The 26,907-nt window shown below is 45.7% G+C and overlaps 1 protein-coding gene across 1 annotated transcript; it reads right to left on the bottom strand.

The window, feature by feature from the left end:
• Positions 1-3,350: 3,350 nt before the first annotated feature.
• Positions 3,351-6,281, bottom strand: LOC132574585 (myb/SANT-like DNA-binding domain-containing protein 7). Its single transcript, XM_060242890.1, has 4 exons — positions 5,816-6,281; positions 4,953-5,036; positions 4,408-4,485; positions 3,351-3,862 (listed from the first exon to the last, which is right to left on the bottom strand). Exons 1-4 carry the CDS (start codon positions 6,279-6,281, stop codon positions 3,351-3,353), a joined length of 1,140 nt encoding a protein of 379 aa, XP_060098873.1.
• Positions 6,282-26,907: the final 20,626 nt, after the last annotated feature.

Here is a 26,907-nt window from a genome sequence, read left to right as displayed (position 1 = left end):
GCGCAGTCCTATAATCATCTAACATAGCAGTTTAGAAGGGGCGCTGCACATCAATTTAAGTTCAACCTTGCATTCAAATGCTATTGCTTTCTATGTGCAGCTCATATCCATGATCGGCCAAACCAACCTGCTTCCTCTTCAGCCGCCGCCACAGCTGCCGCTGCTTCCGCTGCTGCTGGTGCTGGTGCTGGTGATGGCGCTGGTGCAGGCCGTGCAGCTTCCTCCTCCGCTCTGCCTCCTGGGCTACTTGCACCTAAGATTTGCAACATTAATCTGTTAATACTGTGGAAACAGCAGTTCTCACCTGCACGCATATATATGATATACATTCCAGCTTATGGCCCTCTCCGTCTAACTTCCTGGCTCCACCTGTAAGCTCCGTACCTGCCACCCTCCCTCCCTCCCTCCTGCATGCATTAATGAATGCCTTCCTCAACCCATCACCAACCCTTCCTCAACCCCTCACCAACCCTCCCTTGCTCATTAAATGAATGCGTGAGAGGCAATATTCGCAATGCATGATTTTAAGCACTGCCCATTTTAATCCCACATCCGCTTGCTAAGACACATATTAGGTTTTGGAGCACCTGCGCACGCCCCTGCTTAATGCGCTTAGTGTGCATCAAGCAACCCAGAGGTGGCTGCTTTGTCAGTTGATGCACCTTCTTGCTGCTCCGCAGCCATCTGATGACCCTCCATTTCGGGATCACCCTCGGGATCCTGCTCCTCTTCCTGCACGGGTGGCCCTGGCTGCTCCTCCGCACCTCGTGGACGGTTGTGAACTGTGGTATGATATAGAAAAACATGCAAGTAATAACACTGTGTGCAGTGCTGCATTTAACAGGCATTTGAGCAGTCATGTTTGTGCACACTAACTTTCACATTCAGCTCCATTCATTGCTTCGCTGTGGGGGGGGGGCGAAGCATTACTGGAGAAGGGGGGGTGGGCTGTGTGTGTTGTGCTACGATATGGAAAAACATGCAAGTAATAGCACCCTTACATGAGCACATGCAAGTTCAGTGAGTGACAGCACACGTGTAAGGGCCACCGTTGGCTAAACGTCAGTGCAATTTGCAGTGCTGCATTTAACAGGCATTTGAGCAGTCATGTTTGTGCACACTAACTTTCACATTCAGCTCCATTCATTGCTTCGCTGTGGGGGGGGGGCGAAGCATTACTGGAGAAGGGGGGGTGGGCTGTGTGTGTTGTGCTACGATATGGAAAAACATGCAAGTAATAGCACCCTTACATGAGCACATGCAAGTTCAGTGAGTGACAGCACACGTGTAAGGGCCACCGTTGGCTAAACGTCAGTGCAATTTGCAGTGCTGCATTTAACAGGCATTTGAGCAGTCATGTTTGTGCACACTAACTTTCACATTCAGCTCCATTCATTGCTTCGCTGTGGGGGGGGGGGAGTGTGTTCTGCTATTACTCACATTCATGGTGTCTGTCCTCCCAGCGCGGTCTCCCCGCCAGTTCCCACAGACGCATCATTGCGTCGTGGTATGGTGTCCTCCCGGACGCCCTCGGGATCCCGCCCCAGGCCTGGAGGCTGGCCATGAACTCGCAGCGGAGGCGTTTGAATTTTGACCGGCACTGCTCTGCAGTCCGGTCAAACCCCCTCCGCCGCAAGCTCCTGGCCATTGCCTCATAAATCCGCCTGGTGTTCAGGTGAGTGCTGGACATCAGCTGGTCAGCGTTGCCGCCCCTCTCCGCTATGTCCAGCATAGCAAGGACTTCCTCCCGCTGCCAGAAGGTCCCGCGTCGTCTTCGGACAGCCATAATTTCGAAATAACGAAATAACGCTCTTTCGATTTAGTGGGATAAATAGTAACTAAATAGCGCCCACCCTTCCTTTGAATTATCCAATCAGGCGGCAAAACAATAGGGAGGTCGAGAGGGCACAAACTATGCAGGGCAAGAGCGCATATAAGACATCTCTGGTGCATGGTTGACAGGGCGCGTGGAGGAGTGAGCTCGCACACGTCTATCCAGGAACCGAAAAGCAGTTATCTGTATAAGCAGCCCCATTCTCACATGTCTGCAGGCATTCTAACTCGGTAGACTGCTCGCTAACACGGACATTTCCCCATTTCAGCTACCCCTCCCGCCAGGGAGATGGCGACTGGCGACCTGACATGTCATGCATCCCGCCGACCGCCGCCTCCTACCGGCAGACGGCAGTTTCCTGAGGCGCCAGGGAGGGGATTACATAGGATTGTTTGAGGAGGAAGCGGGGAGGAGTTCATGCAAATGCAATTCTGCCCTGGCTATCCCGCCCTCGCCAGGGTGCCTGTTCTGACTATTTGGACTTCCTCCACCACCCTCCCTACCCCTTTGGGCTAGCAAGCCCACCCTTGGTAAAAGGTAGACTGTTGGGACCATGGGGAAATGGCTTCAGAGCACTTCATTTCCCCTCGTCCCTCGCTCCCCGGCTGAGAGCTGGAGCATGTGCGGGGCGGGATCATGCAGTTGACTCAAGCCTATGGCAATCTGGGAGCGAAAGGGCGATGGGCATCACAACGAGGAGAGGGGGAACAGAGATCTTCCGGGAGATGGTCTTTGTGTGTTGGCTCCATATCTTCTAGTCTGGGGCTCATCTCCCTCTTGCTGACATACACTCTCTGGTTCATGTCTTCTATTCTTAGGGCTCTCATGCCCTTCCCAAAAAGTAAAGGAAAGATCTTGGGGGGAAAGGAAAGATCTGAGATGTTTTCCTGTGCCCTTGGTTTTGTTTGACAGATTACTCTGGAACTTGTGGTGATAGAGCTCCAAAGCTGCCATGCAAGTCTGCACAGAGCAATCCTCCACCTGTTTGGTTGCCAGGAGTTATTCCTGGCCATTTTGGACTTCCTCCCCCCCCCCATGCCTACCCCTTTGATCTAGCAAGCCCAGCCCTTAAATTGGTAAAAGATAGATGGGTTGAATAAATAAACCTGTTGGGATCATGGGGAAATGGCTTCAGGAGTTCATAGCAAGCACCCAAGGACACATGTGCCATGCATTCGCATGCTCTCCCCATGTGTAGAACCACAGATGTGTAAGCTGCAGAGATTGATTGCACCTTTTTTTGCCTTACAGCATTTTATTTTTTTGTGGAAGGAATTCTAACAATGGTAAGCCTCATCAGTTATTTCTTGAGAACTGCATTTACTTGGCAATTTCCCATAGTTTACATTTAAAAATTAAAGTTCAATAACAACAATAAGGCAGCAGTCAAAACACTGAAGCAAAGCAGGATTTTCAACATTGCTCAGCAAAGCAGCATGCCATGATAAAGCGATGCAGGTTTGAAAATAATGATCTCATGGATCACGCTCCAGACATCAGCAGCACCTGCCTTGTGTCACTGTTCTGGAGGCGAATATGGAATCTTCCTCTTTGCGGCCCTACGTGACCTCTGCTGACTGCTGGACACAGTCCTCTGTGGTGCAGCGTTTTGGGAATCATCATCACCCATTGCAGGCGATGCTTGACTGCCCTCAAGGAGTGTACGCCTTGGTGTACCACCAAGGGAGGAATATCTCGCACCTATGGCTTGTGCAAGAGGAACCATTGTGTTTGAAAGGTCCCTCAGGCAGTTCACCGCAGCGAGCACAAGAGCACTGTTGCTTTCCCTGGCCGCCCTTTCCTCTTGCATGAGAGCCATTTCCGCCTCTCGGGATGCCCGCATCTCAGCCATGAAGTCTTGGTGCTCCGCTCTTCCAGCCTCAAGCATTAATGCGTTTTCCTTTCTAATTTGGGTTGCCAGTGTCTCCCCCACTCTCTGTATGGCAGACACCTTCTTGTGGCGTGCCTTGATGAGAGCCAGCCGGGATTTGGGTGACAACTCCGCCATTATTGCTCCAGGCGGAATACCTATGGTTGAAAGAAAGAAATATTCACATCAATACACACTTGCCTGATGCACGGTGGAACGATGAAAGCTCACTTTGTAAAGGGAAACAAGTATGATATACTCACGATCAGGGTCTCTTTCGGGGCTCCTAGATTTGCCTGTTGAAGTGTTGTTGCTTTTTTTTGTTGCCTTCCTTCCAGATGTAGAGGGAGTTGGACCGTCCCCGGCACCGCCCTTATCCAGGACTCCGTGTCTCTCTGCTGTGTGAACTACAGCAGCTTCACTTCTTGGTTCTAGAGCAGAGTATGAACGGAGTGTTAGTGCTCTCACTTAATTTGCAATGGTTCGTCTTCACTGGCTGGCTGCCTGGTCTGGTCTGGTAGAGAGGCCAGGCAGGGAGGCATGGTGAGCCCACAAGGTGGGAGAGCACTCTCAACATGGGCCAGGGGGGCTTTCCTGCCAGGGCTTTGGTGGGAGGGAGGAAAGGAAGCCTTGCAGGGCAATTAGGAAGGCTGCTAGTGCAATGTAAAAATTGAACCCATTCACATTCGACATGAAAACTTACCATCCCCGGCACTGCCCTTATCCATGACTGCAACGTGTCCCTCGGCTGTGTGAACTCCAGCAGCTTCACTTCTTGGTTCTAAATCAGAGTATGAGTGGAGTGTTATTCCTCTCACTAGTGGTGTAATGGTGCTTCTTCACTTCCTGGCTGCCTGGTCTGGTAGAGAGGTCAGGCATGGAGGCAGACTGAGCCCCCACAGTAGGAGAGCACTCTCAACCGTTCCTTCCAGCCCAGGCAGGCAGCCATCCCATGCACCCCAATAGGTATCCTTCCTTGCCTTTGCCAGATGAGGAAAACCATAACTTTTCCTGAGTGGTGTTGGCCCTGCAAAGGCAGTCAGGCAGCTGCCCCTCACCTGAGCTATCAAGTGGAAAGCAGGTCCTTTGGGAGGTGAGGAGAATCTGCTTTGCAGGCCACTTGGGGTGGCATTTCTAGGGAGGAAGGTCCACTTGACTTTGAAGATAGCCCTCCTTGGACAGAGAGGGATAAATCTGCATCACCCCCACTTATAACGCAGCTATAGAAGAATCTTTGCCAAGACTCACCTCCCTGCAGTAGAACCTCGATTTGGGTTTGGTCGCTGTCTTCCAATGAGCCATCCACAATTTCTGAAACAAGGTACACAACATCTAAAGTAAGGAAATAATGCACAGTTCGGATGAAAGATTAGCTGGGCACCTGCCTAGAAACACAGGACATAGTATACTAAAATCATGGATTAGTAAAAAGAAAAATCTGGAGCGGTGGGGCAATGGCTTCCGCAAGTTAAAAATCTTACAGAGGGGATTCCACAAATCTATAGATTGGATAGGGGGAGTTGATACACAAAAAAGGAATCAGGCTGACTTTTGGCTTATGGCCCAAAGCAATAGGTGGGCAACTTCAGCCTTAGAGTAAACCGGTCCCTGCTGCTGTGAAGCTTGCAGTGCTGCACAACCGGGGTCTAAAAGGGTCAGTTGAACTGAAGCGCATGGCGCAAACCTCCAGCCCGCCAACCACCATTGTGCGTTGGCGCCATGCCTTCTAAGCCTCGTGGTCTGGACTTGAGCTCCTTGTGGCAGGAAATGGCTGCAACGAATCACTTTTAGAAGTATGCAAGGTATAAATGTAAAGGTATAAATTTTAAAATGTAAAAGAAAGATCATAGAAAGTGAAGGGAAGAATCCCACACCCACACCGGTGGGCACCGAGAGGCCCTCTATGCCCTTTATTGCGCAGTCGCTTTCAACAACCCCATCGTTCCCGCACTACCATCGACTCGAGTGTGATGCCAATTTTTTCTCTGTAATAAGCGCGTCTGGTGCCATTACTACGTGATAACGTAGAGTCGAGATTTCGATATATCGCTATTACGCAATAAACTAAAATTAAAAAAAAAATGGCCGGGCACGCAATAATCAGGACTCACCTGCGCCATCGGTCGCCTCCACTTGCACCGTCTCATCTCCAGTCGGTCCCGTGAAAAGAAGTAGAGTTTCAGTCGTTTCAGTCGGTGCGGGTGCATTGGGTTCTTCGGGGCTGCGGGGCTCCGGAGCATCAGAGCTCTGTGTTACCCTTTTGAGCCACACATCTGCATCCCCATGGAGTATGGCATCAATCTCTTCATAAAACGGGCAGGTCTTCCTATCTTGCCCTGACTTAGCATTGAGCCCGACCACCTTCTTGTATTCTAGACGAAGGGCTTTCGTCTTGTTACGGCACTCCTGCGCGGTCCTGTTGTGACCGCGGGAACGCATCTCGGTAGCAATCTCCTCGTACAGGTCGATGTTCCTGTGAGACTGCCTTAAGGCTATCTGGATCCTTCGCTCGCCCCAGATGGCAAGCAGATCCAGCGTCTCATGCCTCCTCCACGAAAGACCTCGTGCAGCAGCCATGTCCCCTCGTTGCTGAGGATCGCGATGCACGCATCGCTTTTAAATGTGCCGATTTACACAGATGTATTACAGATGTGTTTCTCCGTTTGCACTACTTTTCGGAAAAGATCGCCTCGCATACTGGAAATCTCGATACTCACATATCGAGATTTCGATATATCGCTATTACGCAATAAACTAACACATTTAAAAAAAAAAAGGCCGTGCACGCACGCTAAGAAGCATTTTTTTTGAGTTCCTTCCTTCGATGGCGCAGTGATATGCATTTTGTTTGTGGCGGGAAGCTGGAAGCGGGAAGCGCTGTTGCGACTCAGCAACGATTGCCCGTTCAGATGCAGCAGAGCGCTCAGGAAGCGCTCAGGAGGCGTCTTGTTCCGGATTAAAAGCGGTAGCAAATTAATCCGCGAGCAAGGCGCATCAGCGTGGGACCGGCACGGGCTAAGCACGCTTCACAGATGCGGACGTGTGAACGTCCGGGTAAAATCCGACATGCTTGCGGGCTTAACTCATGCCCGTAGCGGGGTTTTTTGGACGTCTGACCGCACCCCAGGTTAGTCTGACATGACTTGTTCTTGAGAAACCAATGCTGGCTCTTAGTAATCACAGCCATCCTTTCTGAATGTTCCAAGACTGAGTGTTTAATGATTTGTTCTAAAACTTTTCCAGGTATAGACATCAAGCTGACAGGTTGGTAGTTACCTGGATCCAACTTTTTCCCCTTCTTGAAGATGGGGACAACATTCACCCACCTCCAATCTTCCAGCACCTCTCCTGTTCTCCAAGAATTGTCAAAAATAATAGCCAGAGGCTCAGAAAGTACATACGCAAGTTCTTTTAGAATCCTTGGATGCAGTTCATCTGGCCTTGAGGACTTTGCTTCATTTAAAGAAATTGTTTTTTATGTACTACCCCTATGCTGATCCTAAGTTGGAACTTCATACCCTTCTTATATATTCTGTTTTTGCCATGTTGAGCACTGTTTCCCTCAGAAAAGAAGACTTGAGAAAAAGTAGGATTTGAGCAGTTCAGCCTTCTCTTCATTACCTGTTAGAATTTCACTTTCCTGCCCTTGCAATGGGCCTACTTTGTCCTTGCTCTTTTTCTTACTCTGAACATAACAAATGTAATGTACTGAGAACCGAAACGGTTTGAAGGCAACATAGTTTATTCAGCAGCACATCACAAGAGAAAGAACACGCGGGCCGGGTCCCGCTTATATACATTACCTGGAACTGCCCCCTTGACTGACCAGACCAATTCTGGCCAGTCAAACTTTCCGCCATAGATCTTGATGGGCGGGGCATCTGGCGAGCCACATCCAGGGACCCGTAGGTCGCCTTTAGCAGCGATCGCCATGCGGTACAACAGCTTATGTTCAAGACATAACACTCCTCCCCCCCCTTAGCTCAGAACACATAATCCCGCAAGTAAGCGGGTGCTGTGTGCTCCCGGGTTGACCTCCTCGGGGTTGCTAGTGGAGTCGGAGTGGCTTCTGGTGCCGCCGGGGCCACGTCTGCTGTGGCAGACGGGGCGGCAGCTTCCCCGCGTGGGAGGACCCCCGGCCTAAGGTTGCCAGAGCCTTGCTGCTCGTCTGGTGTCCCTACTCTAGGGGGGTCACCCCCACTTTGGAGTGGCTCAACCGGAGTGGTCGGCGGGGCTGGGCTGGCTCTCTGCATGGGTGCGGCCATGGGTTCCCCCTCACTCCGTATTGCAGCCGGCTCTTCCGGCAAGGTGCGGCGGCGCATTTGGTCTATGTGCCTTCGCAGTATACTGCCTCCCTCCATTGATATGTCATAGTGGCGGGACCCTATTACTCATAGCACCCGGCCCGCTACCCACTCGGGGCCGCTAGCATAGTTTCTCGCGTACACTGGATCTCCTGGGAAGAATCCCTTGGCCGCTTCTCTGTTCTCGGGGGAACTGCGGATGTCGGTGGCCCGGTCGGGGTGCAGCCGATCTAATCGTGTGATTAGCTTCCGTCCCATTAACAGCTCAGCTGGGCTGACCCCAGTGACTGGGTTGGGGGTTATCCTATTATCAAATAGGAAAGCGGCTAGGCAGTTGTCCCAATCCCCCTGCACAATGCGGCCCAGGGCTTCTTTAGTGGTGCGCACCATCCGCTCTGCTTGGCTGTTGGTGGCCGGATGGAATGGGGCGGACAATATGTGGTGTATTAGCTATCTCTGCAAGAACTCCCAGAATTCCCGGGAGGTGAAGGCCATCCCATTATCCGAGACGATGGTGTCTGGAATCCCGTGTGTGCTCAGGGCCCTGCACAGCGCCCAGATCGCCGCCGCCATTGAGGTAAAAGCTACTGGAATAACTTCCAACCACTTGGTGTACGTGTCCACCAGGATGAAGAATATTTGGCCCTGAAAGCGGCCCATGAAGTCGATGTGTAGCCTAGACCAAGGCTTCCTGTGTGCTTCCAGCGTTGAGCGTGGGCACTGGGCGGTTCGGGTTGGGACTCCTGGCAAGCTTTGCACCTCCGGACCCACCCCTCTATTTCGTCATCCATCCCTGGCCACTACACATAGCTGCACGCTAAGGCCTTCATCCGTACAATCCCCGGATGAGTTTCATGAAGGGCCTCCAGCACTTGTCTCCGCAGCGGGGGGGGGGGAACCACCACCCTGCTCCACCATAACAGACAGCCCTTGTGGGTGGATAGTTCTTCCTTTCGTGTTATGTATGCCCTGAACTCTTCGCCCTGTTTTCCCTCTGGCCATCCCCTTACCACCCAGTCGAGAACCCACGCGAGCATTTTGTCGCGTCCCGTGGCTTTCGCTACCTCTGCTGTGTGGAGGGGTCTCTCCAGTAGCGTTTCGATGAGCATCACATGGTGGGCTGGGGCCGGGTCAGGGTCTATGGAGGGCAGTGGCAGGCGACTGAGAGCGTCTGCGTATCCCATCGCCTTGCCCGGCCGGTGGACCAGGGCATAGGTGTAGGAATTGAGGAACTGATTCCACCGCAGAATGCGCTGCGATGGAATCTGTGGCGTTTGGCAATCCGGGGCGACTGTACAGGTAGTCGTTAAACTTTTGCACCCCTGCCACGATCGCTAAGGCCTCTTTATCTATCTGGGCATAGTTTCACTCCGCTGGTGTCAGGGTCCTCGAGTAGTAGGCTACCGGGACCTCCCTCCCATCCGGGAGTTGGTGACCCAGGACGGCGCCCACCCCATACGGTGACGCGTTGCATGCTAAGATCACCGGAAGGCTCTCATCGAAATGGTGGAGCACATTGTTCGATACGAGCAGCCCTTTGACTGCCTGGAAAGTGGCGTCCTGCTTCTTTCCCCAGACCCATGCGGTATTTTTGTCTAGGAGTCTGTGGAGGGGTTCAGCTATGGCGGCTTTGTGGGGCAGGAACGAATGGTAAAAGTTTCTTAACCCCAAGAAACTTTGTAGCTCTGCCTTGCTCTTGGGGGTGGGGGCTTCCACTATGGCCTTAGTTTTGTCGGGTGGATCCCTGCTGTGTCTACCGCAAACCCCAAGAACTCCACCCTCGGTACCCCGAGGGAACACTTTTCTCGCTTAACTTTCAGACCGGCCTCTTGGAAATGGCGGAGTACTTCTCGCAGCCGGTTGCTAAACTCCTCCGCGTCCGGTGCGGCGATCAAAACGTCGTTGAAAAATGGTTGCACCCCGGGGATCCCTTTGAGGAGAGAATCCATCAGGCTCTGAAACACTCCTGGGGCCACGCTCACCCCAAATGGCAACTGTCGCACCTTAAACGCCCCCCCTGTGGGTTACTATGGTCTGCGCTTTTGCCGGCGCGGTGTCCACGCGCAGCTGCTGGTACGCCTGGGCCAAGTCCAGTTTCACAAAGATTTTGGACCCCGCTAATGCCGCCAGAACGTGGCTGATTACTGGAACGGGGTAGGGGTTATCTTGTAGTGCCTTGTTAATGGTGCACTTATAATCGGTGCATATGCGCACTTCCCCGTTTGGCTTCACCGGGGTAACTATTGGGGTTTCCCATGAGGCATAGGCCACGGGTTCTAGCACTCCCTGGGCTGTGAGGCGGTCTAGTTCTGCTTCAATTTTAGGCTTCAGAGCGAGCGGAACCTGCCTGGCCTTCAGCCTTACGGGTCGCACGTGGGGATTGAGGGGTAAGGATATGGGAGGGCCCTTGTAGCACCCCAGGGCCCCATTGAACACCTCAGGGAACTCCTGGCACATGTTTTCGAATCCCAGCGTCCCCAGCTGCTGCACCCCCACAATCTTTATTCCCAGCGACCTGAACCAGGCCAGGCCCAACAAGGTGGTGAGCTGCCGTTTAACCACTATGTCGAGTTTATCCCTAAACCCGTTATACTTCACCCCCACCGTTGCCCATCCCAGGATATGAACGGGGTTATTCTGGAAGTCCCATAGCATGAAGCATGCCGGTCGCAGTCTGGGCCGGCCACGTGGACACAGATCCCTCAAGGATTCCTCCAATATTATGGAGATGGAGGAACCCATGTCCAGTTCCATCAGGCAGGGTTTACCCTCAATCCTGACCGAGACCTTGACCTTCTGCGGGGTATCGTCAGGCAAGTTCATTACCTGCACGCTGGTCGAGGTGGTCGAGTAGTCCCTGGTCGACTCCTGGTGGGTGGACTGGCGGCAGTGGGTAACCTTGGCCCGGCACGCCCTCGCGATGTGGCCCATCTTGCCGCAGCTCCTACAGACCACGTTGCGGTAGGGGCAGTCCCTTCGCTCGTGTTGGTCTCCGCAGCTGGCACACTTGGTGGCGGCTGGTCTCTCGGTCACTCGGGGTTGCTGGGTCGCTCGTGGGCCCACCCCTGTTTGGCGGCGTAGCTGGTGTGCCCCCTCTTCATCTGGTTGGCTGGGGGCCATCTCTTCCTGATGGATGGCTTCGGCCCTTGTGTTGAGGAAGGTCCTTGTGGTCCGCTCGAATGAAATGGCCTCATTGAAGGTGTTCTGGAGGGTGAGCTCTTCCCTCACAAAGAGCTTTTGTTGCAATCTTTCATCCCTCAGGGCCTCCTCTAGCTTATCGAAGCTACAGTTGCCCGCGATTTGGCGGAGAGCAGCCAGGTAGTCTGCTGCCGTCTCTCCCGCCTCTTGGTCCCTCTTGTGGAAGAGGAACCAGCGAGTGATGAGTGAGGGTTGGGGCAAGAAGTGCCCGGTGAGGAGTCTGATGATCTCCTCGTACAAGAGATCCGTGATCCTCGTGGGGGCCGAGAGACCCTTGGCGATCTCGAACGTGGCCTCTCCGCAGACGCTCAGGAAGACATCTCTCTTTAGGCTATCCTCCATTATCCTGTTTGCTCGAAGGTAGCACGCGACCCGCTCCGTGTATGTCTTCCACCTCTCCGGAGTAGCGGGGTTGAATTCTTCAAGACGGCCCATGGTTCTGCTCTGGTTAGCCATGGTGGCTGCGGCGGCGGGCGATTTGCCTTCATCGTCTCCGACCGGATCCGCAAAGCCCCTCTGGAGTGGGCTGGCTAGGATCCCATCCTCGTCACCACTGTAATGTAATAATAATAATAATAAATTTATTTTTGTATCCCGCCCTCCCCCGCCAAAGGCAGGCTCAGGCTCAGTAATGTACTGAGAACCGAGACGGTTTGAAGGCAACATAGTTTATTCAGCAGCACATCACAAGAGAGAGAACATGCGGGCCGGGTCCCGCTTATATACATTACCTGGAACTGCCCCCTTGACTGACCAGACCAATTCTGACCAGTCAAACATCCCGCCATAGATCTTGATGGGCGGGGCGTCTGGTGAGCCACATCTGGGGACCCGTAGGTCGCCTTTAGCAGCGATCACCATGCGGTACAACAGCTTATGTTCAAGACATAACAACAAAAGAACCCTTTTTTGTTGTTTTTAGCATCTTTGGCCAGCCTAAGCTCATACTGAGCTTTAGCTTTCCTAACTTTTTCTCTACAAGCACTGATGATTTGTTTATATTCATCCTTGGTTATAAGGCCCTCCTTCCAATTCTTAAAGAAGTCTTTTTTTATTTCTCAAGTCTTTAGAGAACTGTTTATGGAGACACTTCGGCTTCTTTAGGCTTTTTCCATCTTTTCTTCTCATAGGAATTGTCTGTGATTGTGCTTTCAGTATGCCGCTTTTAAGAAATTCCCACCCCTCCTGAACCCCCTTCCTCCTAAATATTTCTGACCATGGGGTTTTACCCAGCATAGTTCTAAGTTTATCAAAGTTTGCCTTTCTGAAGTCCAACCTATAAGTCTGACTATGTATAGCTTTTCCCTTCCCTAAGACTGTAAATTCCAAAATCACATGGTCACTACTGCCCAAGGTGCCCACTATTTCCTCTTCTTCAATCAATTCTTCCTTGTTGGTGAGCCAGCAGGAAAATAATAATGTTAAAAAAAATGCTGTTGTGACATCACTTTGGGGGATCTGACAGTGGTTGGGGGACCTGGAAGTGATGTCAGTCCATTTTAGGAATCATGAGAAAATGTGGTTTTACCATACAGTTTTTGGTGCTTCCTAGACTGAAAACCTGGAAGTGATGTCATGACATTGTCTAATGGTGTCCTCCATGTCCATGCCTCACTAGACTCCCATCATTGGCTGGCAGCCCTAAGCAAAATGATAACAGACTGTCCTACACATGCTACCATGCATACTGAGGTTTGAGGCAGGAGCAAGAATGCTCCTTTCATTAGTTTCTATTGTTGTGGACTATACTTTTATTCTGGATGGGGGAACTCTCATCACAGATTTGTACAGTAAAGTGGGAAGGATGGGTAATCATACAATCATGTTTTTGCTCTGGCCAAATTGTTGCTCTTAATGTGATATTTTAGATAAATTTATATATTCAGTTGTTGTTGGAATTGGTTTGTTGAGGGTTTTTAGGATAGAAATGTCTTAAATAAATAAATAGTATTGATAGGAAGCTTCCCCACCCCCCTTTGTGGCCATACGGCTTGTTCTGTGACCATGCATGTGGCGAGTCATGGCTTAAGCAAACCCAGTTTAAGCCTGAAGCAACAGCATTTATTTATTTTAAATCCATTTATATCCTATCTTTCTCCCCTGTGGGGAGCCAATGTGGCTTACATCATTCTCTTTTCCTCCATTTTATCTTTACAACAACGCTGTGAGGTAAGTTAGGCTGAGAGTATGACTAGTCCAAGGTCACTCAACAAGCTTCCATGGCACAAGTGGGGACTTGAACCTGGGCCTTCCAGATACTACTCAGGCATTCTTAACCGGGAGGGTGTGTGTGTTATTGTTGCTTCTGCCTGTGTCATCTTGCCTACTTTTTCAAAAATTGTTAGACCAATAAAATATTCAAAATATGCATTTTATATATGCATATCTTGTATACGGATGTGTATGGGCAACATGAGTATATTCTTAGATCCTCTGTGTTCCTAAGTTTGGGGCATTTTTTTTCTGAACATTTCCCATTGCCAAAAGTGATGGATTAGTTGTTCAGTGCAAACACAAAGTAATTCAACAAGAGACTGACAGAGGACATTTGCTTAAAGTAAAGCAAGCAGTGAAAGGGAGTTTTGGACATTACTGCCAGAAATAAATCAGCTAAAATGCTTGCTGTCACTTTCCTAAATAATAATATTTTGTTAAAACTTTAGAGCACCATCTTAAAAGTCAGTTTGATGAAATGCTGCTGCTGGAGGCTGAAGACTTAAGGGTGCATCAGAAAAAGCAACACAACAGGGTGTTTGAGGCAGGCAGAAGTGTTAGCCTCATTGTGGCTACTGGATGCATTTGCTTAGAAGGATAGCATCTTTGTGTCATCTTTGCTACTTTGTATGGTTATAAAGAGAGCAGAGCTGCAATTGTCTACAGTTACTTTTGTGTCTGCCCTATGTAAATATACTGGGTATCTGGCTGGCCATTAAGCCCTGCTGGGCAGCATGTGTGTACCTTCCTGGATATCTAACAGGGATTTATGTGACCATTCTTACTACATTTGTTGTTCACACTCTTTTTCTGCATCTCAGATTGCTCCCTCTTCCCCTAAGTTAAGCATTAGATCCATCTGGCACTTAGATCTGATTCTCATGTACATGCCTATCTTGAATTCTTTTCTGAGGGTGATATCACATGCCATGAAATCTCTTCTTTGCATTGTTTGGTGTATAGTGGCTACTTCATGCATTCCAATTATCATTGACTGTCACCATCATATGCTGAATTTGTGTGTGCATATATGAACTTGCCCTTTGATCCCTCTCCTGATTAGTGACCCCTCTATAAATAAGTGTTTCTGTTTCTACTCAGATTCTCTCTGCCTGACATTCATGTATCTGTGAGTTACTTTCAGCTTTGATATACAACTTCTTGAAAGCTGGTATCAGTCTCTTACTCTGCTGTACTTCATTTTAAAATGTTCAAGTCTCAGGCAAGCTTTTATTATTTAATCAGCTGTAAGCAGTTTGGACTCCAACAGGAAATCAGTCTCCATTTCAAAATTGCCATGCCAACTGCCCCCAAGGGAAACTTCAGATTTTGTGATCTGTGGCCTACAATGTATCAAATAAGATTTACACACAGAACTAATTTGGAGAAGCTATTTCCCCTTTTTCTCAGAAAAAAATGTTTCCCATTTCAACTTTATGCTAATAGCTAATATTTCCCCACTCCCAGGAACCTTTGCTATTGAGCCCAAGCAAATCTAATGGGCTGAAACAAACTATCATGGCAAAGCTATGCAAATAGCAAAATATATACTACATCAAGCTAATAGGCAGACTTCACACTAAACTGCCAAATAATTCACTTCATGCTTCTGGATATTGGCTTCACTTTGAGAGCACGGCATCTTAAGCAGGACAAATCGACCGCCACTCCAATTAGCAATGTAACAGCCTTTTGCCAAGTACAGGTGCTTCAAACACCTTCAGTTCTTATAGGCCTTTCAGAAGTTTTAGAAGCAAGTCCTTTTCATTTGCCCTTTAATTAATTCTGATGGCCTAGAGAAGGCACAAAAACGGGTATTCAATGAACATGCAAATCTGCCTTACCCTGAGTCAGACCATTTCTCTATAACAAGGTCAGTCTTGTCTTTGTTGACTGGCAGCAGCTCTCTAGGGTCTAACAGGGATGTCTTTCATATCACCTACTAGCTGATCCTTTTTGACTGGAGATGCCAGGCATTGAACCCAGGAATTTCTGCAAGTGTTGACCATTGACCCACTGCCCCTCCCCAGTGCAGCATCAGGTTGAATACACACAAAGAATAAGAGTGAGTGTGCCAGTGACTCCAAAACTAGTTTTATGAACTCAAGCCAGGATAATCAGTACAATCCCAGTGAAACAATGATGAATAGTACAATCATGCCAGCAGCAAAAATCAAACTCACAATAGCTGGATCCCCACGTGCTTTCAAGCATGTTTCAGCTACGATTCCTAACCTCCATGTGGGGCCCAGAGATCTCCCAGAATTATAACTGATGCCCAGATTACAGAGATCAGTTCCCCTTGAAAGAATGGCTGCTCTGGAGGATGGGACTGTACCCTGCTGAAATTCCCCAATCCCTGCCCTCCCCAGGCTCTACCCTCAAATCTCCAGGAATTCACCAACCTGGAGTTAACAAATGTAGTTGCAATACTAACAGCCACTCCAACAGCACACTTGCAACTCTGCTACTTGCCAATGATGTCTCCATGTTAGTGATATATAGAAGGCTATATAGGGAGATGGGAAAACAGCACCAACACCATCCAACATAGCCTGCATACCATTTCCAGGACCATCTTCTTCCTACTCATCTGGATTAAACTTGTTTGTTCATTCTTATCCAGAACACCACAGATTCCCGGGCACTTCTGTTCAATGACTCACTTCTGTCCCATGACTTTTTGTTCCTTCTTTCTTCTCTAGCATTACTTACCTGGATCATAGGATCTTGACCCTGATATAGACCTTTGAAGGTCCACAGAACTCATTGACATGTAGCAGAGGGAAAGTAACTCATGAAGACTTGTGCCTTCATATGTTAAAAAGTAACCCTCTTGCCTGTTTGATTTGCTTCTACCTCAGTGGCCAATACACAAAGAAATTAATTAAAGTGAGCAAGCAAAACCTTTTAACATTTCTGTCCATAGCCTACATTTAAAGACCTTTTCTTGACACTTGCCAGAGTGACAAGGGGAACAGTGACTGAGTACTTGATAAGCAAAGAACGCCACGTTTTTCCTGCTGTACTGCACAATGCATAGAAGATCAGAACTGGTCATAGTTCTTCAGCTTCCTGAACTCCTAGCTGTTACCAAAAAGCTTGCTACACAACTACCATCATACAATCATGCCTCCACAATCTGTTCAAACATCAGATCACATGCAAAATAAGATAAACACAGAGTGACTGATACAGTGTATCTGATAGCATTTACAGAAGGAGGAGGCAAGGATGTGCTCCTGCTCAGAAGAAATGTGTGAACTTTTGGAAGACTGTGTAGCCTAGCTAGCAGGTAGAGGACATGACACTCAGAACAGGTGTTGGCATTTCTGTTCAAGAGGAAGAGGGTACAATGAGAGAGCCAGTTTGGTGTGATGGTTAAGTGTGTGGACTCTTATCTGGGAAAACTGGGCTTGATTCTCCACTGCTCCATATGCACCTGCTGGACTGACCTTGGGTCAGTCTTAACTCTGTCAGAGCTGTTCTGGAAAAAGCAGTTTCTGTCAGAGCTCTCAGCCTCACCTGCCTCACAGGGTGTCTGTTGTGAGGAGGAGAAGGGAGATGAGATTGTAAGCTACCTTGAGATTCATTTGAGTAGTGAAGGGTGGGGTATAAACAGGACCATAGCTATGGGCGGGCAGGAGGGGCCATACTGCTCTGTTTAGCCCCCCTTCCCTCTGTAGGGCCCCTCCATTAGACCTAAAGAAAAGGGAAGGAGGGAGGGAGGGAGGAGAGAGAGAGAGAGACTGCAAGGGGGACAGAGAGAGAGAGCAGCAGAGAGAGAGAGAGTGTGTCTGGGGCCTGATCAGAAATGAACAATCCACAGGAGAGAAGACACAATGTAAAATAACCCCCGCTCCACCCCCTCACCCCATTTTTTATTCATTAAGGTGTCAAGGTGTCACTTCACAAAAACTCTATAGTTTTGCTAAAGTTTTTGTGAAATGCTAGAGGATACCCTGTGTTACTTCCTACCCCAAGCAATAGGAGGGTTTTCGTGGGGGGAATTGTTACTCAAAAACAGCTCCCCTGGGATCTCCCAATTCTGTCAACATGTTGGGTGCAGAAACACAACCCTGGAGCACTTATGCACACATCACTATCTGATCAAAAGCAGGGGGGCAGAAAATTCAAACTTTCCAACTAGCTTGAGTTTGCAATAGGGGAGTTCAGATATCCGAAAATGCAGGATGAAAGCATTGAAATCCATAAAGATTGGACTTTCCCCAGTGACTAATAAGGAAAGACAAGTCAACATGGGGTGCCATTGACTTGCCTTTCCTGTGGAATGGGAGGCAGATGTCGCTGTCTAATCATGCACTTTAAATCCAGAAGGGAACGGCAACAACATTGGATCAAAGTGCTTGTCTGACCACAGCCTACATAAAATACTCTACATGCTAATTTCAACAAAGACAGCAAATATTGTTTCTTTCGAAATGCCAGAAATACTATTAATTATATGTATTTATTTAAAACATTTTAAGACACTTTTCCCCACAATCACTCCAAAAGACTTAAATACTGTTAAAAATAAAACACCAAAACAATAATTAACAGCAAGTACAAGTTTAACAGAGAAAAGGCTGAGAAGATTTTATTTCATGTTATTTTACAAAATTTATTTGCCACTTTTCCGATATAAACAGACCAAACACTGTATTTGCAATTTAGCTCAAAGAGTAGGCATTTTCTGGCCACTGAATACTTTGGGGGAGTTAATGATATATTCTGAATCACCAAAAAGGATTACTGACAAAATTCTGTGAGGGTGATCTTGGACTTGGTTCTGTGAGCGGCTCAAAACCTCATGAGAGATATAGCGGTTGTTGCACCAATTGGAAACAGTGACCAGAATGCTATTAAATTCACAGAGTCCAAAATCATAACATTTGTTTTCAAAAGGATGACCTTTACAAAACTTAGGGGAATTGATGAACAAAACTGAAAGGGAAACACAAGAGAGTCAGATCTAGAGGCTGTTTGGAAGCTATTTAAAGTCACACTAACTGAAGCCCAGATAGAATACATTCCACAGGTTGGGAAAGGCACTGCCAAGTCTAAAAAAATGTCTACATGGTTAACAATGCAAGTCAACAAAGCTATAAATAGTGAACAGGCTTTTAAAAAAAAAAATGACGGTCTTCCCAATGAACTGAAGGGACCACGGGTTCTGACAAAAGAAATGTAAATCAATAATTAGGCATGGAAAAAAGAGATTTTGAGGAGCAGGTTGCTAAAAGCAAACAATAAACATTTCCTTAAATATATCCAGAGCAAGGGTGGGGGGAGAAGAGAAGCAGTTGGGCCTTTGGATGACTATTTTTCTGGTTATTTTTAATTTTTGCTCTTACCTGTGGATTATATAAATGGGGCATCCAGCCCTGGATTACAATTTATAGCTTGGAATAGCTGGACGAACATGCTAAGACTTGGACTCCACTGAATTATTTATTCTGAGAAAAACACTACAGTGGACAGTTCCTGTGAGTTGAATTGTTTAGGCTAGCTGATACTAAAGATTGTTGTGGTAAAAAAGTTTTGTTTAATATAAGGAAGGGGTGGTCAACAGTAGCTCTCCAGATGTTTTTTTGCCTACAACTCTCATCAGCCCCAGCCATTGGCCATGCCTGTTAAATTGTTGATAGAAGTAAGAAAGTTGTATTTTCAAACAAACTATTATCATTGCATAATATTGATACTATTTGTTAGATACTAGCTCAACTAACATAAATAGGAAGATTGTGTTCCAAAACAGTTTGCTGAAAGGGTAATACACAAAACTCTGGCTGTGAGTGCAAATATACCAATAAGGATGGAAAATAAAGCTGCTATTGGCTTTGAAGAGGTGCCAAGGAAAAAAGAGAGCTGAGATGGTAAACCACTAACCCCTTTACCCAGTTCTTCATCTGGTTTAGGGAAGTTTACACCTGCAGCTATGCAGGGGGACATGAAAGAAATGCAAAATATTCTATTAACTGCCATAGCACAGCTGACTGGCAAAGTAGATAGTATAGGAGAGCAGATGGCAGAAATTAAACAAGAACTTCAAGAAAACAGACAGCAGACACCAATCGAACTTTAAAGGTTCTAGACACTCAGGTGGCAGACAATGCACAAAAAGTAGAAGAACTGGAAAAGGAACAGAAAGCATATGATAGCAGACTTCTACAGTTAGAGATAGATAGAGCAGCTTACATGCTGAAGTTTCAAAATGTACCAGAAGAAAAAGTTGAAAATCTACAGAAAATATTAAGTGAAGCCCTGGCAGAAATTTTACAGGTGAGACCTGACAAGATGGAGGAAGAGTTTAATCAATTAAAGTGAGTCCCATCAAGTTTCACAAGGCGCAATAAGCTACCTAGTGAAATCCATTGGAAACTTACAAGAAAGAAGACTAGAGACAATATTTTGAAGCAAGCAAGAGACAAACCAGTGATGATAGCAGGAAATATGGTAAGAATTCTGAGAGAGATACCATGGCCAGTTAGACAAAGGAGAAGAGAATATCAAACTTTGACTGACTTTCTGAGAGAAAGAGAAATACCTTACACATGGCTAATGCCGGAAGGCCTACTCTTTACCTATAAAGAGAACAGATACAGGATAAATTCCATTTTTAAAGCCTAATTTTTTTTTTTTTAGAAAGCGGAGAAAAAAGAGGTGAAGAAAAAGAAGCAAAGCGAAAAGGAAGAAGAAATCTCAAATGAAGAGGACCCGAGTAGAGTAAAAAAATACCCAACAAGATTGCAGACCAAAAAAGATAAAGATAGTGATAAGAAAAATTCATAATGGCATCAATAATCTCTATTAACATGAATGGACTTAATTCTCCTATAAAAAGGAGCAAGACCTTTAAATATTTAGCAAAATTGGAAATGGATATAATTTGCTTACAAAAAACTCATATTTTGGCAAAAGATCAACATTTTCTGAAAAATAAAAAACTTGGCAGTTTACAGCAACAGATATAAATAAAAAGAAAAGGGGACTGGATTGTAAAAGTTATGACATGGAGTGAAATGGACAAATTAACAAGAATTTTCAGAGACTATGATTTAGAAGTTTTTAAGATGGAGTGGGAAAAGTTCAGAAGATATGTATAAAAAAATGGAAAATAAAAAGACATTAGACAATTTTTGATAATGATTAAGTCTTAGAAAAAAGAAGAATATTCATTTTTGTTTTTATTAGTTAAGGGTACCTTTAAACACTAGTACTTTAAGTAAATAACACCGGCGGGGGTCAAGTAATGGGGGGAGGGGTGGATAGAAAGTAATATATGGGATAGATAAAAGAAGTTATTAATGATGCAAGAAATATAATTTGTTACCATATGTTACCAAATAAAATTGCTTTAACCATAAAAAGAAAAGGGGATTGGCAATATATATTAAGGGCAAATTTAACCCTCAGCTACAGTATGCTTCAGAAGATGGAAGACTTTTACTAGTGGAAGTTATGGTGGATAGTAAAAAAATCTTATTGGCAAACATTTATGCTCCGAATGATCCTCAAGAAAAATTTTTCAAAGATCTACACCTCAGGTTATCAAATTTGGACTATGCAGAATACTGTTTAGTAGGAGACTTTAATGCGGTTCCTGATAGACAATTGGACAGAAAAACACATAAACACACTAAAGCTAAAGGTTTTCAACTAGCAACAAGTTTCTGGAAGCTTGTAGAAGAATTAGAGATAGTTGGTGCTTGGAGAACAAGATACCCAAATTCGAAAGATTTTACATACTACTCTGCTAGCCACCAATCCTGGTCAAGAAATGATATGTGTTGGTTGTCCACAGACCTGGTTAAAGATTTAGCAGAGACAGAAATTCAGCCAAGTTATATCAGATCACAGTCCTGTAACGATAAAACTCAAAGATACTCAACTGAGAAGAACTTGGAGGTTAAATACCTATACTTTAAAAGATAAAGACTTTCTCAAAGAAACTAAGGTAGAAATGGATTCTTTCTTCAAACAGACTATAACTTAAGATGTAAAGATGCAAGTGGTCTGGGACACTGCCAAAGCATATTTTAGGGGGCTTGCAATTAGATATAATGCCATGAAAAAGAAAGAAAGAATTGAAAACTTCCAAAAACTAATGTTGCAAGCAGGAGAAGCTGAAAAGAATTTAAAAACACAACCTACGAAACAGGAGTTCCAAAATAAAGTTAAAAAACTACAACATCACCTTAATCTATTGCTGGTAGAGTAAACAGAGAAAAAAAATAAGATTTGCCAGACAGAATTTCTTTGAACATGCTAATAAACCCAGAAGGTGGTTGACATATAGACTGAGAAAAGAGAAGGCCAAAAGAACAATACCGGTACTGAAAGATGAAAACAATAAAGAGAAATTTCAAAGACAGGAGATACGTCAAATTGTGGAACAATTTTACAAAAGACTATATGAAGACAAACAAGTCCAAAAGGAAGACTTAGAAGAATATATTAAACAAAACAATCTTAATAAATTCACAGAAGAACAACAGAAAATTTTAAATGAACCAATAATAAGGGAAGTGGGAGACGTAATGGCATCCCAAAAGAATGGTAAAGCACCAGGTCCAGATGGCATACCGACAGAGCTATAAAGCTTACGAGGATTCTCTGCTGTTGCCATTCAAACATCTTATTGAAAGGATTCAAGAAGAAGCTCAAATACCAGCTTCATGGCAAGAAGCTACAATATCTTTAATTCTAAAAGAGTGTGCAGATTTGAAAGACATAAAAAAATTTCGGCAAATTTCTCTTTTAAATGTGGATTATAAAATGTTTGCTGCAATATTGGCACAATGCTTAAAGAAGGTTTTACAGATTATAATACATCAAGACAGGCAGGATTTCTTCCTAGATGATATCTGAAAGACAATGTCATAACAGTATGTAACATATTGAAATACTATGAGAACCATCCAGAGAAATAATTGGCATTATTTTCTCTGGATGCAGAGAAAGCCTTTGACAATGTTTGCTGGCAATTTATGTTGCAACAACTGAAGGGAATGGAATGTGGTGAGAACTTTTTATTTATTTATCTATGATTTGTATCTATGATTTTTGAGAACAATACAATCAATACACTCCTCACAAAGGGCAAAGGTGATGGTGAATGGTGAACTAACAGAAGCAATTACTATTCAAAAGGGTACAAGACAAGTTGCCCACTGTCACCACTTCTTTTTATTTTGTGCTTAGAGATACTGAATAACCAAGTAAGAGAAGATGCAAGTATCAAAGGAGCAGTGATTAAAGGTGAACAATACAAATTGAGAGCCTTTGCGGATGATCTGGTTTTTATATTAGAACAACCAATAGATTCAATTGACTGTTGGATAAATAAGATTAACCAATTTGGCCATTGGGCAGGACTGAAGATTAATTACAATAAAACAAAATTCCTGACGAAGAATACGATGACAGAACATATTCAACAGAAATCAGGATTCTCTTATGAGAAAAGAATTAAATACTTAGGTGTATGCATCACAAATAAGCGCAGCAGCCTAAAGATGGATAACTATGATAAACTGCTTAAAGAAATTTAAAAAGACTTGGGAAAATGGCAAGATTTGAATTTATCCTTAATGGGAAGAATAGCCTCAGTAAAAATGAACATTTTGCAAAGACTGTTATTTCTATTTCAAACTATTCCAGTGCTCTTAACTAGTGTGTTTTTTCAAGAACTGAATAAGATGGTCTCTGATTACATTTGGCAAGGTAAAAAACCAAGAATTAAGTTAAAGACATTGCAAGACTCTAAATTGAGAGCAGACTTGGGCCTCCCAGATTGGCAATTGTATTACAGAGCTTCAGTGCTCTCTTGGGTAAAAGACTGGGTGTTATTGAATGACAGGAGACAGTTGTTGTTGGAGGGTCATGATCTCAATCTGGGTTGGCATGCGTATTTATGGTATAAAAGATTAGAAGGGAATTTTTATTTCAAGAACCATCGGTTCCGCAAATCTCTCTATCACATATGGTCAAGACTAAAACCCAAAATCTACCAGAAAATTCCAAGATGGGTGTCTCCAGTGGAAGCATTTACACCCCCAAACCTTATGAAAACCCAACCAGAATTATAGATATGAACTGTTGAAAAAATGATAACTAACTGAAAACCAGGGACAAGTTAGAAAATATGGACATTAAAATGAGTTGGTGGTTGAGAACACCAGATATGCCAAAGACAAGACAACAGACTTTAATATAGAACAATATCCATTTGACAAAATCTTTTTTAAGTCCTCAAGAAAATCTAATTTTCAAGCTATATTCATACTTATTACAGATGAAGATGCAAGATGAGATTGTAAAAGACTGTATGGTCCAATGGGCGAAATATCTGGGGCATAATATTATGTTAGAAGAATGGGAGATGTTATGGAAATTCAATATTAAATTAACTAAGTCAATAACCTTTAAAGAAAATCTGTATAAGATGTTCTGTAGATGGTACATAACGCCACAGAAATTGTATAAGATGTATATTAACACGTCTAGCAAATGTTGGAAATGTACTAAACATGTTGGGTCCTTCTATCATATGTGGTGGACCTGTGAGGTGGTGAAAGACTATTGGAAGATGGTCCACGAACTATTACAGAAAATTCTGAAGACACAGATTCAATTTAAACCAAAACTATTTTTATTGAATATATATCCTAGTGACTATTCCAAAGAGATGAGACATTTGTTGGTGCATATTAACACAGCAGCTAGAATTCTTTTGGCACAGAGATGGAAGCTTCAGAAGATCCCCACGAGATTAGATTTGGTGGGGAAAATTCTGGAAACAGCTGAGATGGACTATTTATCCCAGCTGATGGCTGGGAAATCTAAGGAAGAAGCAAGAAAATATTGGGTGAAATTATATGTTTAGATAGATAGATAGATAGATAGATAGATAGATAGATAGATAGATAGATAGATAGATAGATAGATAGATAGATAGATAGATAGATAGATAGATAGATAGATAGATAATTTTATTTGTATCCCGCCCTCCCCGCCGGAGCAGGCTCAGGGCGGCTAACAGCATTATATAAAAACAAAGTTAAATCCAACATTTAAAAATTCTAATGAGTTTAAAATTAATCAATTAATTAAATTAAATTAATAAAAGTGCTATTGCTATTCGTTCTTTTGTGGTGGCGGTTATCCTTAGCAGCTTCTTTCTTCAGCGAAGGCCAGTCTGAAGAGGAAGGTCTTGCAGGCCCTGCGGAATTGTTCAAGGTCCCGCAGGGCCCGCATTTCCTCTGGGAGTTGGTTCCATAGGCTCGGGGCTACAGAGGAGAAGGCCTGATTGCGGGTACATTGCAGCTTCACCTCTCTTGGTCCGGGGGTGGTCAGCAAGTTTTTTCCAGCTGACCTCAGTGCTCTCTGGGGTTCATATGGGGAGAGACGGTCCCTAAAGTAGACAGGTCCTCGACCATATAGGGCTTTAAAGGTAATGACCAGCACTTTGTAACGAACCTGGTATATAACTGGCAGCCAGTGCAGCTCGCGCAGCCCAGGCTGTATGTGCTCCCATTTAGGGAGCCCCAGCAACAGTCTGGCCGCTGCGTTCTGCACCAGCTGCAGCTTCCGGGTTCGGTACAGAGGCAGCCCCATGTAGAGGGCATTACAGTAATCCAGCCTCGAGGTGACCATTGTGTGAAGTACCGTTGCCAGATCTTGGCGCTCTAGGAAGGGAGCCAACTGCCTTGCCCGCCTTAGGTGGAAAAAGGCTGACTTGGCAGTGGCTGCAATCTGAGCCTCCATTGATAATGAAGGCTCCAGTAAAACTCCCAGACTCCTAACCCGGTGCGCCACTTTCAACGGCGCCCCGTCGAAGACCGGAAGAGGTATTTCCCCTTCCCAGGCGCCCCGACCCAGGCAAAGGACTTCTGTCTTCGCTGGATTCAATTTCAGCCCGCTCCCCCTCAACCATGTTGCCATATCCTGCAAGGCCCGGTCTAAATTCTCAGGGACGCAGTCAGGCCGGCCGTCCATCAGTAAGTAGAGTTGGGTGTCATCTGCATATTGATGGCACCCAAGTCCGTATCTCCTGGCAATCTGGGCAAGAGGGCGCATATAGATATTGAATAACATTGGTGAGAGAACTGCCCCCTGAGGCACTCCACAATCCAGTGTGCGCCTCCGGGACCGCTCGCCACCAATTGCCACCCTTTGTCCCCGATCCTTGAGGAAGGAGGAGAGCCATTGTAAGGCAGACCCCCTCACCCCTATATCAGCGAGGCGGCGGGTCAGTAGCCGATGGTCGACCATGTCAAACGCGGCTGACAGATCTAACAACATCAGCACCGCCACACCGCCCCGATCCAGGTGCCGTTGGAGATCATCCATCAGGGCGACCAGTACTGTCTCCGTCCCATAATCTGGGCGAAAGCCAGACTGGCAAGGGTCTAGGATGGAAGCGTCATCCAGAAAGCTCTGCAACTGCGACGCCACTGCCCTCTCTATTATTTTACCTAAAAACGGTAAATTAGAGACCGGTCGGTAGTTTGCCAATTCGGCCGGGTCTGCTGTACTTTTTTTCAAGAGGGGTCGGACCAAGGCCTCTTTCAGGGATGATGGAAAGCGCCCCTCTGAGAGGGATCTATTTATGATGTCCCGTAAAGGACATTCAAGCTCCCTCCGGCAGGATTTAATTAGCCAGGAGGGGCATGGATCCAAATCGCAAATCGCAAGATGCTCAAGACTTCTAAGATTCTTTGGTCCGAACTTATATCTCCTTTCTCCTGTATTTTGAATTATAATATTATTTACATCGAAAATGTAAACTCAAATAGACATTTTTATAAGAAAACTTACAATCACTAAAACATATTATATAGATGTTGATTATTTAATGTAAAGAGATAATAATATGTGACAATATAAGAACATAAGAGAAGCCATGTTGGATCAGGCCAATGGCCCATCCAGTCCAACACTCTGTATCACACAGTGGCCAATACACACACACACACACAAACATACACACTGTGGCTAATAGTCACTGATGGACCTCTGCTCCATATTTTTATCTGTACCTTAAGAAAGCATATTACATGCAGATTAGATTATTATAGTATTGACAGTTGTAACTTTATTCTCTATCCCCCTCTTACCCGTTCCCTCTAACTTTCTGAAAACAAATAAACATTTTCACATAAAAAAAAGAAAGTTTCTCAGGATCCTGTGGATTAGAAGCCTAGAGCTTCTGCTCCCCAATATAGGAAGGTAGTGGTGACTGGAGACTCCTTGCTCAGAGGGGTGGAGCCCAAAGTCTGCCGACCAGACTTGTCATCCCTAGAGGTCTGCTGTCTGCTGGGTGCACGCATCCAGCATGTGACAGAAAGGATTGGAAGACTTATCAAGCCCACGGATTACTATCCGTTCTTGCTGATCCATGTGGGAACAAACGATACTGCCCATCATAGCCCGGAACATATTAGAAAAGACTATATGGCTCTGGGTCAGAAGCTGAAGGA

The sequence above is a fragment of the Heteronotia binoei genome, chromosome 1, assembly GCF_032191835.1.
Source record: "Heteronotia binoei isolate CCM8104 ecotype False Entrance Well chromosome 1, APGP_CSIRO_Hbin_v1, whole genome shotgun sequence".
Taxonomy (NCBI): domain Eukaryota; kingdom Metazoa; phylum Chordata; class Lepidosauria; order Squamata; family Gekkonidae; genus Heteronotia; species Heteronotia binoei.
This window is presented reverse-complemented; position numbering and strand designations above follow the sequence as displayed.

What these genes read in the sequence shown, in the direction of transcription:
- LOC132574585 (XM_060242890.1), bottom strand. Translation starts at nt 6,281, where the DNA reads ATGGCTGCTGCACGAGGTCTTTCGTGGAGGAGGCATGAGACGCTGGAT. An exon ending in GGAGGCGACCGATGGCGCAG is followed by an intron (nt 5,037 to 5,815) that starts GTGAGTCCTGAT and finishes TCCTTACTTTAG; the next exon opens with ATGTTGTGTACCTTGTTTCA. An exon ending in TAAGGGCAGTGCCGGGGATG is followed by an intron (nt 3,863 to 4,407) that starts GTAAGTTTTCAT and finishes TTTCAACCATAG; the next exon opens with GTATTCCGCCTGGAGCAATA.